Genomic DNA, 13,755 nt, shown 5'->3' with positions numbered 1-13,755 from the left:
TGTCAGAAGCTCTCCCTCCACCTGGTTCCTTTCCTAGAGCCTGAATCCTAACCCCCATATTATGGGCTTCCTCGGGGAGAAGGAGATGTGAACGGAGACAATCGCCCCTTTCCTCCCAGCTCTCACGGCCGGGTTTACGCGTGAAGGCAGAGGAAGCTGGGACCCAGCACAGCAGCTGGCCAGCCCCTCCCCGAGGTCTGAGCTGTGGACACGGGAATCCCCGTCATTCCCTGAGGCAATCACCCCTCCCTTAGCACACCCTGGTTCTTTCCGTAAAGCACGGCCACACCATAGCAAGGAGGCCCACGGTTCAGTGTGCAGGGCGCACCCTTGCAGGGACGGCGGGTGCCCAGGAGGAGGCTGCGGGAGCCCTGTCCCCGTCTCACCCGGCGCAGGCCGCCTGGGGTCTGGCCTGCTTAGCTGAGCGGGGCAGGGGGTGACCCCATGTGGCTGTGGTCTGCTAATGCTGACTAGTCCAGAAGGTAATGGCGTTGGGCCCCTGTCCTACAGGGCAGAGGAAGAGGCCGACGCCGAGGGTGATGGGCAGTAACACCCCATCACTCATCCTGAGAAGGGGCAGGTCCTGGGCCGGGAGGCCCTGGAGGGTTGAGCAGGCTGGGGGCTGCAGGGACCTCAGAGAAGAGGTCTGAGATCAGAGAACATCTGGGAGGGACAGTGCAAGAGCTCCCTTTGGGGATCCAGAACCTCCTGGAAGTCCAGCTATAAGTGAGGGCTTGGGAAGAATCGTGAATGGGGGAGTAGCAACAGCCTGCAGGGGTGCACTGATGTGCAGAGGAAATAGCCAGTGAAACCCAGGGAGACAGAATGGAGGTGGGTGCCTGGACCTGAGGGCTGGCGAGGCATCTTCGGGGAGGGGCCTCAGTAAAACCCATGCAAACCTGGTCTTGTCACGTCTGTGAATCACAGTCCTCTGAGCCAGTGGTTCTAGACACTGTGGAGGGGTGGAGGTGTGGGGATAGGAATCCCACAGGAGCACCTTCTATGCACACACAGGGCCTCACTGCCTCGTGGGGCCTCCCCACCATCGTCCCCCATCATAGGTCCCTGCGATGGCACCTCCTGTCAGAGAAAGATGGATCTGAAGGGGCTGGTGTTTCACCCACCCTTTTACTCCCAATGATCCAGACCCAGAAATAACGACAGTTCCCAACTCCAAAGACATTCTTTTAATCACAGACTACTTATCCACGGTCTGGCCAGAGGTGGGAACAAAGCCGCTGGTGGTTTATGAACACACTGGGAGACAGAGCTCGGAACACTCCCTAGAAATGATGACAGTCACGTCCCTGCTCCCCCCTAGCTCCTGGGCCCCCCTTCCCATGGCCGCTTCCAGCTCCAGCCAGGGGGCTTCCAGGTTAACGCCTGCGCCACGACCACTCCAAAATCCTGTTAGCTCCTCTCGGTAGAAGAAGAGGGGTTTGGGGCCTGCTCTGTGTTAGGGACCAGGATGCTGTCGCCAGGCTAGGCCTGTGGCTCCCCACTCCCCACCCTCCCCGCCTGCCCCGCAGCCTCAGTGCAGGGGCAGCCCCCGGCCTACACGATGCCCTCGGGGCGCTTGCTCCTGCAGACCACCAGCACCGTCACGAGCAGGGTCACCAGGATGGGCACCACGATGAAGGGGCAGAGGACACTGCCGGGCGGGTCCTGCACAGCCCTGCCAGAGATGGAGCAGTTTCTGAAGTAGCGCTGGTGGACGGCGACGAAGAGCTTGTCCACCACCGCGCTGGGCCAGAAGCAGTGCACTTTTCCTGCCACGTCGCTAGTGCACTCCGTGAGCTCTTGGTAGCTCCTGTAGACGGAAAAGCAGGTCATCAGTCCCTGGGTGGGCAGAGGACCAAGGCGGGACAGAGCCAGGGGCTCTCCACTGCATTCCCCACTGTGGTGAGCATGCCCCAGAAGCCCAGGCCCCGTGGCAGTGACCCTGGCTCTAGGAGATGAAGTTCCTGGACGGCTCCCCAGATGTCCTGCATGTGCCCAGACCCCAGAAGGCAAGCTGGGGCTAAGGAACATCCCTCCCTGCATCTGAGATTCCAGGGGCTGGGATGCCACACCAAGGGCAGACTAGAAGGTGCATCAGCCAAGTGTCTTCAGAGGGCAGCCTGGGGCAACAAGCCCTCGGGGGTGGGCAAACCAGCAGCCTCTCGAGCCCCTTGCTGACTCATCACCCCACGCACGCCCCCTCAGCCTGGAAGCTCCCCCAGGTGTCCACAGGCCTCTCTGTGAGGCCCCCACCCCCACCCCCATCTTCCCACCCTCCTGGAGTTTCCTGGTAGCACCATTGGCCGTCATTGTTCCGGGTTACGTCTTGATTTTGTTTATCGAGGGTGAGCAACACGAGGACAGGGTTTTGTCTGTTTCGTTCACCTTTGTAATCCCAGTGCCTAGAAGAATACTAGGCACATGGCAAGCACCAGTAAAGTGTGTTTTTTATTGTGGTCAAATAGAAATAACATAAAATTTACTATTTTGACCATTTTTAAGTGTACAGTTCAGTGGCATTAAGTCCATTCACATTGTTGTGCAACCATCACCACTATCCATCTCCAGAACTTTCTCATCTTCCCAAACTAAAACTCTGTCCTCGTTAAACAGTAACCCCCCCATTCTCCCCTTCTCTTAGCCCCTGGCAGCCACAATCCTACTTTCTGTGTCTATGAATCTGACCACTCTAGAAGTGGGATCACAGAGTATTTGTCCTTTTGTGTCTGGCTTATTTCACTCAGCATACTGTCTTTTAGGTTCATCCATGTTGTAGCATGTGTCAGAATTTCCTTCTTTTTTAAGGCTGAATAATATCCCCTTGTTTGTACATACTTCATTTTGTTTCTCCATTCGTTGATGGACACTTGGGTTGCTTCCATGTTTTAGCTGTTGTGACCAATGCTGCCGCTATGAACATGGGTGTGCAAATATCTGTTTGAGTCTCTGCTTTCAATTCTTTGGGGTATACACCCAGCAGTGGAATTGCTGGATTATATAGTAATTCTATGTTTAAACTGAGTAAATTATTTTTTAATAAATGGAGATTCAACATTGGGCAAAATTAAAATATAGTTTCAAGAAGGTGAGTCACTTCTGCTTCTGCTGAGGATGGAGAAAGCTGCATAGTGTTGCTCCCACATGAACAACAAAAAAAGCTGAAGAAACTACAAAATCATACATTTTCTTGAGTCCATCAGAGAGCCGAGACTGCAAGGCAACAAAGTGACTTGAGTTTCAAGGAGGAGCAACACAGGGACTGTCTCACCTGGGGCAGAGCATGGGAACAGGACGCAGCCGCCATACCAGAGGTGAGAAGAAATCAGCTAAATAATAAACTGCCAAAGGCCAAGTGTGGGCTAGAGGGTCAGTGTGGAACTGCTGGGGCCCCAGATGTACGGCAGCTCCGTGACTCGCCGCTCCTTCCCATGAGGCTCCAGTGGGTGCTCGTGGGAGAGACCATGGGAGGCAGGGGATCAGCCAGGAAACACCACACATTTCCCAAGTCCTTCTCAAGTGAGAAGTGACAGCCTTGGGCCCCTGGAGGATGAGCAGTGGCTGCAGCTGAACAGGCCGAAGTCCTTCCCACTTCCCCAGACCCTCTCTCCTGGGAAGCAAAGTCTTAAGCTGCTGAGGGTGGGACAGTACAGCCTGTCAGCCCCAGGCCACAAGAAAGACCCACTATGGCTGGGAGAAGGATGGTAAAAAGACTTTTCCTTAGGGAGAGCAGCAGGAAACCATCCTGGGCCTAGGATTCTGCACAAGACCAAACAGAGGTCTCCTGCCACTGGGGGGCAGGGGGGCAGGAATCTCCCACTCAAGACCCCATACATACAGGGCAGAGTTTGGCTGCCACAGGGAGGAGGAACAGGAATGCTGAGGCTGACAGCACGGGCCTAAGCTGAGGCTGGACCAGGGCACGGGGAACCCTTCCCTCTGCCCCCAATATGAACGTGGCATAGAATAACAAGCAACAGCAGTCTCCTGCTGGGAGAGGTGGAGAGAGATCCAATCCTTGCACAGGTGTTCATGGTGGCTCACCACACTGAGGAAAATCCTCTAGCTCCCACCCTGAGCACAAGGCAACAGCAGCCCATTGCTGGAGATATCTGAGGCCTGTGGTGCTCTGAAGGCAACCATAGCAACAACAAATCCCCAACCCAGCTCAGCTCCTGACAAGATTGACTCAAATTCCACACTAACAGCCTGAGAGAAGAGGCTTGCCCACTTCTGGATGGAAATACTATTTACCTCAGTCTCTTCTACTCTACACATGCATGTTCAGCATTTAATAAAAAAATTATGAATTTTTCATTCAAATGCAACAACAACGACAACAACAACAAAAACAAACTTCCAAGATTGTCAAGAGATAAAGCAATCAACAGAATCAGACTCAGAGATGACCCAGATACTGTAACTATCATACAGGGACTTTAAAAAGATTAATATGAGAAAAGGACTAGTTGAGAAGGCAGACAATATGCATGAACAGACAGAGAATTTCAACAGAGAGATGGAAAGTGTAAGAAAGTCAAAGAGAAATGCTAGAAAAAAACCCACCACGGTATTAGAGAGAATTCCTTTGATGGGCTCATCGGCAGACTTGACATCTGAGGAAAGAATTAGTGAACTTGAAGACAGGTCAGGAGAAATTACTGAAACTGAAACATAAAGAGAAAAAACACAGAACATCCAAGAGCTGTGGTAAATTAACAACACTATCAAAGATACAAACTCCAACTTGTAATTTGAGTTCCAGAAGAAGGAGAGGGAATGGAGCAGAAGAAATATTTGAAGAGATAACTGCTGAGAATTTTCCAAAAATAATGAGACATCAAATCACAAATCTAAGAAGGTCAGAGAACCCCAAAGAGGATGAAAAACAAAGAAACAGCGACAACAAACAACCACAAAGACACATCAAAATTGAACTGCTGAAAACCAAAGATAAAGAAAAAGAATCCAAGAAACCAATCTTGGAGTCATTCACAGAAAAAAGACACCTACAGAGGAACGAGGTACAGCAGACTTCTTACCGGAGACCATGCAAGCCAGAAGACAATGGAGTGACAAAGTCTTGGTGGTGGTGGTGGAGGAACACCTGTCTGCCCAGAATTCTATGCCCAGCAAAAATATCTTTCAAATATGAGGTTAAAATAAAGACCTTTTCAGAAAAGAAAGAAGCCGAGAGTATGCAGTGCCAGCAGACCTGTGCCACAAGAAATGTTCAAGTTCTTCAGTCAAAAGAACATAACAGAAAGAATTTGGGACCCACACAAAGAAATTAAGAGCTCTATAAACAGGAAAAATGAAGATATTTAACAGATACTTTTCCTTATTTTTAATCTAGAAAGTGAGGAAATGGAGCAGAGGCTATAAATCAACATCAAGGAGACACCAGAGGAGGCTTTAAAAGGCTGTATGGGAAAGGTTAGGGCCTCTCCAGCACCCAAGAGCCCCTCCACTGCAGCCCCATCATATGCTCTCAAAATCCCAGGTCACTGTTCTTTCTGCCCTAGCTGCCCTCTGGGTCATTATCCAGGTCGCAGGGGGCCTCCCTCAGTCCATGTGAGTGGGCCAAGTGGATAAGGCCCAAGGAGGGAGGGAGTGGGCAGAGGCAGCAGAGGGCATGTGGGACCTGCCCACCAAGGTGCCCGGTTTTCCCGAGTGAACGAGGACTCATGTGTCAAGTAGAAAACAGAAGTGGAAAAGGCCACAGGAAGCATGACAGGCTGGGTGTCATTGTGAGAAAAAGTGAATCCTGCATATCACGTGCTTGGCACGCAGTAAGTGCTAAATGCATCTGGTATTGTTAAAAACCAGACTTTTGAGCTGGTTGTTGAGCAACTACAGGGCACATGTTGCAAACACTGGTTTGAATGATTGTCTTCTCCCCCGTCTTAGACCCACCAAATCCACGGTAGTTTCTGGCATTCTGCAGACCCAGTGGACAGTTGCTCCTAAGTGCTGTCCCCAGCCTCCGTGCCTGAGTTGTGGAGCTGGGATATCCTTAGAAGGAGGTGTTGGGGAGAAGGGGAGTGACTGCTTAATGGGTGCAGGGTTTCTTTCTGGGGTGATGAAAATGTTCTAGAACTGCAGAGTGGTGCACTACACTGTGAATGTACCTCATGTCACCCATGGTAAATTTTATGTTATGCGTATTCTATCGCAATAAAAAACTATATAAAAGAAAAAAAAAAAAGAAGGAGGTGTTGCCATCTCTGGGCTGGCCAACCATGGGATGGTGGATGGGAAGGAGCCCCGGACCCAGAAACTGTGACGCTGCAGGCCCCACACTGAGGCTACGCCAAGGCTGAGCCCATACCAGGCTATTCTGGGATCAGGCATGCTCTCCTTGAAATGTTATCCTTCCCGTCTGCAAAGCCACCCCCGTCTAAAAATATCTCGAATGTGCAGTCGGCTGCCCACTTCATCCTGTTTATTTATACAGAAGTGACAGCTGAAATTTTCAATAAATATTGTGAGCTCTGTCGGCAAGGATGTGATAACAGAATTCCCCTCAGAGAACAGACATTCTTCTGTTCAAAAGAACGCAGGACTGACTGAAGAGCCCAAAATAATCACGAAAAAATATTCTTGCTTTAACCCTCTATTTTCAGTTCTCATGTAACTGAATAATTATCCTTTTTAGGCTAGGACGTTCTACTCTGGGTGAACTTTGCTTGGAATGTTCCTGAACACCATAGTGGGAGTTTCCAATATATCTGAGTCCCAAGTCAAGGCTCCTGGCATATGATTAATGGTCGTTTTCTTGTTGACAGGAAGGTGCCCACTGATGCCCACAGGTGAGTCATCTGCTCTGGGGACACCTGTGGCTGCTGTTGTCCCTAAACGAGCCCTGATTGGCCCTTATGTGGAGTATCTGAGCCTGGGCCCTGGCACCCTACAGACCTGGGTTCAAACTCCAGCTCCACCTCTAATGATCCTGGGGGCCTCACCTAACCTATCCGAGCCTTGGTCTCACATTCAAATGAAGAGACAGGTGCCCACCTGACACAGTTACCGGGAGATCAAGTTAAAGGAGGTCAAGGGCCCAGCATATAGCAGGTGCCCAATAAATGACACCTCCTCCCCCACAACTGGTGTGTGGCTCACAACGTATACATTTCTTGTCCTATAAACTCGCGCAAAAGTTGACCAGGAGATGTGTGTCCAAGCCCTCTAAAGCCTGAGGAGGAACCACTTTTGGATTTCTGTTTGCTTTCTCTGCACCAGTATTTGCCTCCATCTACCTGGGACAATTCACAACCTGGTGGCTTCCAGTAGCTTTCAATGCCTGCTGGGAGAGGAGAGATCCTGGGAGATCCAGGCACCACCTGGGATCCTGGCAGTCAGAGCAGGAGAAGGTGGAGGTGACCCATCTGAGGGTGGTTTGAGGAGCATGCCAAAGAGCCACACTGACAGGGGTGGGGCAGCTCAGATACATGGGGAGGTGTGCGGTGTGTGCAAAACACAGAGTGGGCTACCCATGATGCTTTTGGCTAAATAGTTCTTCTGGAAACACAGATAACTAATAAGCATCTGAAAAAATGTTTACCCTTACTATTAAGGAAAAAAATCCCAAACATCCAAATAGAACCCATTTTAAAAATGAGAATACTCAGGGGCCGGCCCGGTGGCGCAAGCGGTTAAGTGTGCGCGCTCCGCTGCAGCGGCCCCGGGTTCACCGGTTGGGATCCCGGGCGCGCACTGACGCACTGCTTGTTAGGCCATGCTGTGGCGGCATCCCATATAAAGTAGAGGAAGATGGGCACAGACGTTAGCCCAGGGCCAGTCTTCCTCAGCAGAAAAAAAAAAAAGAGAGAGACTACTCAGAGCTGCTGAAGGTATAGTTAAATGAGGCAGGCACTCATATGACTACTAATAGAAGATAAACTGGTAAAATTTTCTGAAAAGCAGTTTGGCAATATGTATCAATAACCTCAAAATCATGGGTACACTGTGACCCAGTAATTCTATTTCTTGGAATTATCTTAAGTTAATAATATGAAATGTAGACAGAAGTAATGTAAGAAGATGTTCATTGCAAATTTATAATTATGAAAAACAGCAAACAATAGGACAGTAATGAAAGAAATTGGTTATAAGAACCCCTGTTAGGGAGCTATTAAAATGATACTTAGGAAGAAATTCTTAAGATGTAGGAAAATATTTATGTTACGACGTTGAACAAAAGAAGCAGCAGATGAGACCAAATGATATCAACAGTGCAGTTTCAGCATAAAAGGGTCCATGCAGGAGGGGAATGCACCAGAATGTGAAGAGGGCTTATCACCACCAGAGGGCAGTGATAAGAAGGACTTTTATTCTCTTCTCTCTACTTTTTTGGGGATTTTCCAAGTTTTCTACAGTGAGCATACACTATTTTTATAATTATATTTTTAAAAAGTTTGTTTGGGAAAAAACCCTGCAGAAAACTGGACGTTTATGTCACCGCATTTGCAGCCACTGGCGCTCATTTCTTCGTTTCAGTGACGGCAGGAGGCCTTCTGTCCAGGGGACTCTGCTGTGCTATTCTGAACCATCCCAAGCAGGTGGGAGGCCTGTTGGGGGCGAGCAGTCCCTGCAGCCTGGCAGGCCATACCTTGCCGGGGGCCGTGGCCCCTCCGTCTGGCCCACCCCCAGGGCTCAGAGGGCTGCGCTGGCCCCAGCCCTGCCTCCCGTACCCGGGCCCAGTCCCTGCAGACCCTGCCCCTCTCGGAGCGTGCAGCCAGCAGGCCGCATTTCTTCCTTCTGCTCGACTTACCTCTGTCCTGAGCTGGGCGGGGTAAATCCTGTCCCAGTGGCAGGGCAGTGTCCCCCACCACGGGGACACCCCCCTCCCACCCCCTGCTTCCAAGCATAGCATGTTCTCCCCTGGCCATGCTAGGCGTAGGAAGGAACTCTGGGATCCCCCTCCCAGGAACTGGGGGCACTTGGCTGGCAGCCCTGCTCCAGGTGGCAATGCTGGGGACTGGGACCCTCCAACCGATGTCAGGAGTGCAGTAGCACACCTCGCAACCCAGTGTCCGCACGCCTGGAAGGTGGGCAGGGACCAGGAGGTCTAGGCCACCCACCCTGGTCCTGCTTCCTAGACGCCCCCAGGGCCTGCGCGGGCCGGCAGCTTCCCTCCACCACTCACGGCTGGAGCTGCGGAGGGGGCGGCCTCTCCTGTCTCCATTGCCTCCCGCGTAGGATGGGCATTACCGTGGTCCCTGCACGGATGCTGCGAGGATTAGATGCCCAGTTCCCGAGAGGCGCTGAGACCAGGCGGGGGGGGGGGGGGGGGGGCTAAGGGTGGGTGGGGGGCAGGGGTGGGCTCCGAGGGCAGGACCACCTCTGCCGCCAGTTCCAGCCAGTCCCCCGGCTCCCACTCGCGGCCCGTGGCCTCCTTGCAGGAATGGTGAGGCCACAGATGGCGCCCCCTCCCCGGGGACCTCCTCTCGTTGGTCTCCTCTCCTAGGCCCCTTCTCCTCCGCACCCAGCTCGTCCCTCGCAGTCAGCCCCCCAGGACCTCCCTCGGGGTTCCCGAGACTTCTCCCTCCCTCCATCAGCAGCCATGCGCGACCTCACCCACCGAGGCTCCCGGACCCTCCCCGCCCCCGCCGCAGGAGGGGCCTCCGCACTCTGCAGTGCTCCTTCCCTCCCCCGCCAGCGACTGCGACTTGACATCTGTGACATCCCCACTCGCATCTGAAGCTTGGCCCTGTCCACATCCGGCTGTCAGCACACCTGACTCCCAAGCTGCCCCATCCCCCACGCCTGGGAAGCCTCGCCCAACCTGTGAATTGTCATGGACTCCCCCCAATTCCGGGAAGGTTCCCCTCCCCTCCCCTCCTGCGGCCCTGTCACTGTGACCAGGAGTAGGCAGAAGTGACTGGGCTTGGTGGGTTATTACAACCCACATTTCTAATACCAGATTCTGCCTTTCTGCACTGAATACGGGCCAGGGGCCTTGGCATCTCTGCACCCCTTCTCCTTTCCCCATCCAGCTTAGTCAGGGGCCACCATCCAACCCCTCCCCAGCTTTCCTGTCCTCTGCACCCAGGGCCCAGCCCACCGTTGGCTCTCCCAGCCACAGCCCTCCCCCACCCCCAGCCCACTGTCCACATCTTTGCACCCTTGCTTCATACCTTCAATGCTACCCTGTGCTGGATTCAAAAGCCCTCATGAGGCCCCAACTCTCTACTCTATCCCCTCCCTCTGACAGGCCACACTCTAGCCACACTCGCCAATGTTTCTGCCTCGGGATCTTTGCACATGCTGCTCTTTCTACTCGGAAGGCTCTTAACCCCATCTTCACAAGGCCAATATATGCTCATCCTTCAAAGTTTACTTCCTCAAAAAGGCCTTTTTTGACGCTTCAGCCTCATTTGGCTCCCTGGTAAAGTGGGGTTTTCCTTCATAGATGTGTCTTACTGTGTACCTGCACTGTAATTCACGGGATTATGCCCTCATTGCTGGTCTCAACAACTAGACTGCAAACACCATGAGGGCAGGGACACTGTAAGGAGAAAACAAAATCCCACTTCCCCTGTTCACAGAGGTCACCTCGAAGGCCAAGTGAGACAAAAGGAGGGACGCACACAGGAGAACAGGGGTGGCCATCTTAGCAGACACCGCACAGTCCAGTGCAACAGACAGTCAGTGGGACAAAGAGGGACATCTCACCCTGAGAAGGTGTAAGGAGAGCTCCATGGTACATAGAGTGCCTACAGCTGTGAGCAACACCATCTTCACGTGGAGACCTGAACACACCTCTCAAGGTTAAGTAGGTAAAAATATAGCAAAAAATATAGCATAAAAAAAATAGCATAAAAATGAAAAATAAAATTAATAAGCCTGATTCAGTGACTATATGACCAAGTTTCTATTCCACAGAGAATCAACGATCTTCTCAAAAGTGGATCCTATTTAGGCAGCAAAGAAAAACTTGACAAATTTTAAGTCAATATTCTCTGACTACGATATTAAAAACTAGAAATTAGTAAGAAAAGGATAAATTTTTAAAAAATCGAATCCCTGAAAGATCACTTATATAATTTGGGGCTCAAACAAGAATTTAAAAATTTAATTACAGGCTATTAAGAAATCGATAATGGCAATACTACATGTAAAAATTAACAGAATAGAGCCAAAACAGAATTCTGAGAAAAATCCACTGTTGTAAATTATCTTATGACTAAACGAAAATAAATGAAATAAGTAACCCAATCAAAACACTTTTAGGGGCTGGCCGGGTGGTGCAAGTGGTTAAGTGCGCGTGCTCCGCTGCGGCGGCCCGGGGTTCGCAGGTTCAGATCCCGGTCACGCACTGACGCACTGCTTGTCAAGCCATGCTGTGCCGACGTCCCATATAAAGTAGAGGAAGATGGGCATGGATGTTAGCTCAGAGCCAATCTTCCTCAAGAAAAAAGGGGAGGATTGGCGTCGGATGTTAGCTCAGGGCTAGTCCTCCTCACAAAAAACAAAACAAAACATTTTTTAAAAGAACAACAAAATAAATCTCTTCAAAGGGTAAATAATTTAAATGCGTTAATACTTATTAAAAACTAACATTTATTGATATTTTTAAAAACAGGAAAATGAGTAAGTAAATTCAATAGCTGATTCTTTAGAAAAATAGCTACAATGAAATAGACACATTTCCCTACAGTCTAACCTAGCAAAAAGAGCAGAGAAAACACCAATATACAAAACCACAGATAGGAGAAGATTATAAAAAGTATGAGATTAACATGCAAAAAAGTCTGTTAAAAATTGGAAAATCCTTGATGAATTGGGGTGCTTTTTGGGAAACTATAAACTATCAAATATTGACTTAAAAAGTAGAAAATCTGAGAAGAAAACCAGAAAATGTTATTAAAGAATTACTTTCACAAAAGATGCCAGACCCAGGCAGTTCTTTCAAATTCTTAAAATCATAGAAAAAGATGTCCAACTTTCCAGTTCTTTTTAAAAAGCTAACAAAACCTTGATCCCAAACCTCTTAAGATGGTATGCCCACGAGCCTTGGAGCATTCATGCACACGGCACCAGATGTCTCTGACTTTCACTTATAAATAGACACAAAGTCCTTTGCAAAACACTAGCAAATGTAACCTAGCTGTGCAGAACACTTCAAAGTGGGTTTCTTTCAGGAATGCTTTCAACCTGTTATTATAAGATCACACTTCAATATGTCAAAGGAAAATAACATAAGATCATTTCAATACATGTTGAGAAGGCATTTGATAAAATTCAACACTCACTTCTGATTAAAAAAAAAAAAACCCAACCTTGTAAACCACTAAGAGGTTCTTTTCTTAACGCGATAAAAATCTCTCTCTCAAATCAATAGCAAACATCACATTTATTATTGGAACCCTAGAGGCATTTTCATTACAGTCAGGAATCCGTCTATTTAATTTTTAGGTGGTCAGATCCGTCTTCTCCCTTGTGGTTTCTGTCTTTGCTGTCAGGGCTCCCACCCAGGACTTCCTAAGTAGTCACAGCGGAACCTTTCCAAAACAGGGAGGGGTTGGCCACTCACCGGACTACTTCCTCTGTGGTGACAGAAAGCTGCGCGGTCCTGGCCCAGCCTGCGTCAGGCTCGGAGTGAGCGTGCCAGGCCAGCTCATTTCTACGAAGGGCCTCCGACCCACAGGAGGGGCCGAGCGGCCCTCACTGCGGATAACTAAGCGCATGGGGTTTACTCTTCCCCCAGACCACAGACCCACGCCCACGTGAGCTAGGACGGCCGCCCTCCTGCCCGGAGGCAGCGCAGGACAGGGCAGCTTTTGTTTTCCTTGACCCTGCGGGGAACGTATAAGGAAGTCTCGTTCATCGTTTGATTAAAAACATTTCAGCTCATTACACTACCATTGGCCTGTGAATGTGTGCTGGGTGGAGGGACCCGAGCCAGCTCTGTACCTGGAACTCACTCGCGCGGCAGCTTCGCATCCCCGGACTTGCAGCGGGAGTGGCAGGAAGATGGACATTGTACAATCAAACCCTCTCTAAATCAGGCAGGTCACAGAGATACAATCAAACCGGGGCAGTCTGCTGAGAAAGAGCAGTGGAAGTTGTTATGCATCTCTGCTGGCTCAGGGCTGACCCACTGGAGTGTTTAGACAGGGTAATGTGAGCATTACATGCAAAAGCATACTTTAATGCAAATGCAAATACAAAAGGATGAATTTTTCCAAGGTTACCACTACAGTTTACCTCCTTAAGCTGTAGAACAGGGACTTCTGACATCTCGGCACACCCGTTTTCCCAGGGAGCACTGGGAACTGCCAGCTCCATCCCTGTCCAAGGAATTAGAGCATACGTGTGCACGCGCTATGAGGTTTCCACTAATGAATAACCCGAACAACACGACAGGCTTCATATAAACCCGGCTGAATGGCAGAGGCAAATTCCATCTCAGGTCTTCGTTACCAGCTCCCCGGCTAAGCTGTACCTGCCCGGCCACTGGACACTTACTGAGTGAGGTGGATGAACAGCATTCTCTTAGAAAATGAAGAACATGAATAAGGTAGAGATAAAAGAACCTGGGAGAGTTAAGTAAGAAGAGGAAGACCAATCGAAATGGGCGGATCTTTTTCACTGCTGGACAGGAGGCAATGCTTAATCAGGTAACACCTGCAGCCCATCGGGGAGACGCATCAGCTGATAACAGAAACGAGGGGTCAGGGAAGACCCAGGAACCCGCCACTCGTGGACTACGGGAGACAGACACGGGACACATCCTCTGCAGCCCCATTCCCG

General features: G+C 50.2%; 1 protein-coding gene across 1 annotated transcript in view; it reads right to left on the bottom strand.

Moving 5' to 3' along the window:
* Positions 1–1,554: 1,554 nt before the first annotated feature.
* RAMP1 (receptor activity modifying protein 1) overlaps positions 1,555–13,755 on the bottom strand; it is a 31,303-nt gene continuing 19,102 nt past the window's right edge. The window contains exon 2 of the mRNA XM_058533492.1: positions 1,555–1,810. Coding sequence (XP_058389475.1) covers positions 1,555–1,810 — 256 coding nt within the window. The remainder of the gene's footprint in view (positions 1,811–13,755) is intronic.

Source organism: Diceros bicornis, chromosome 37, assembly GCF_020826845.1.
Source record: "Diceros bicornis minor isolate mBicDic1 chromosome 37, mDicBic1.mat.cur, whole genome shotgun sequence".
Taxonomy (NCBI): Eukaryota; Metazoa; Chordata; class Mammalia; order Perissodactyla; family Rhinocerotidae; genus Diceros; species Diceros bicornis.
Note: the sequence above shows the minus strand (reverse complement) of the source record. Positions and strands in the feature narration are given on the sequence as shown.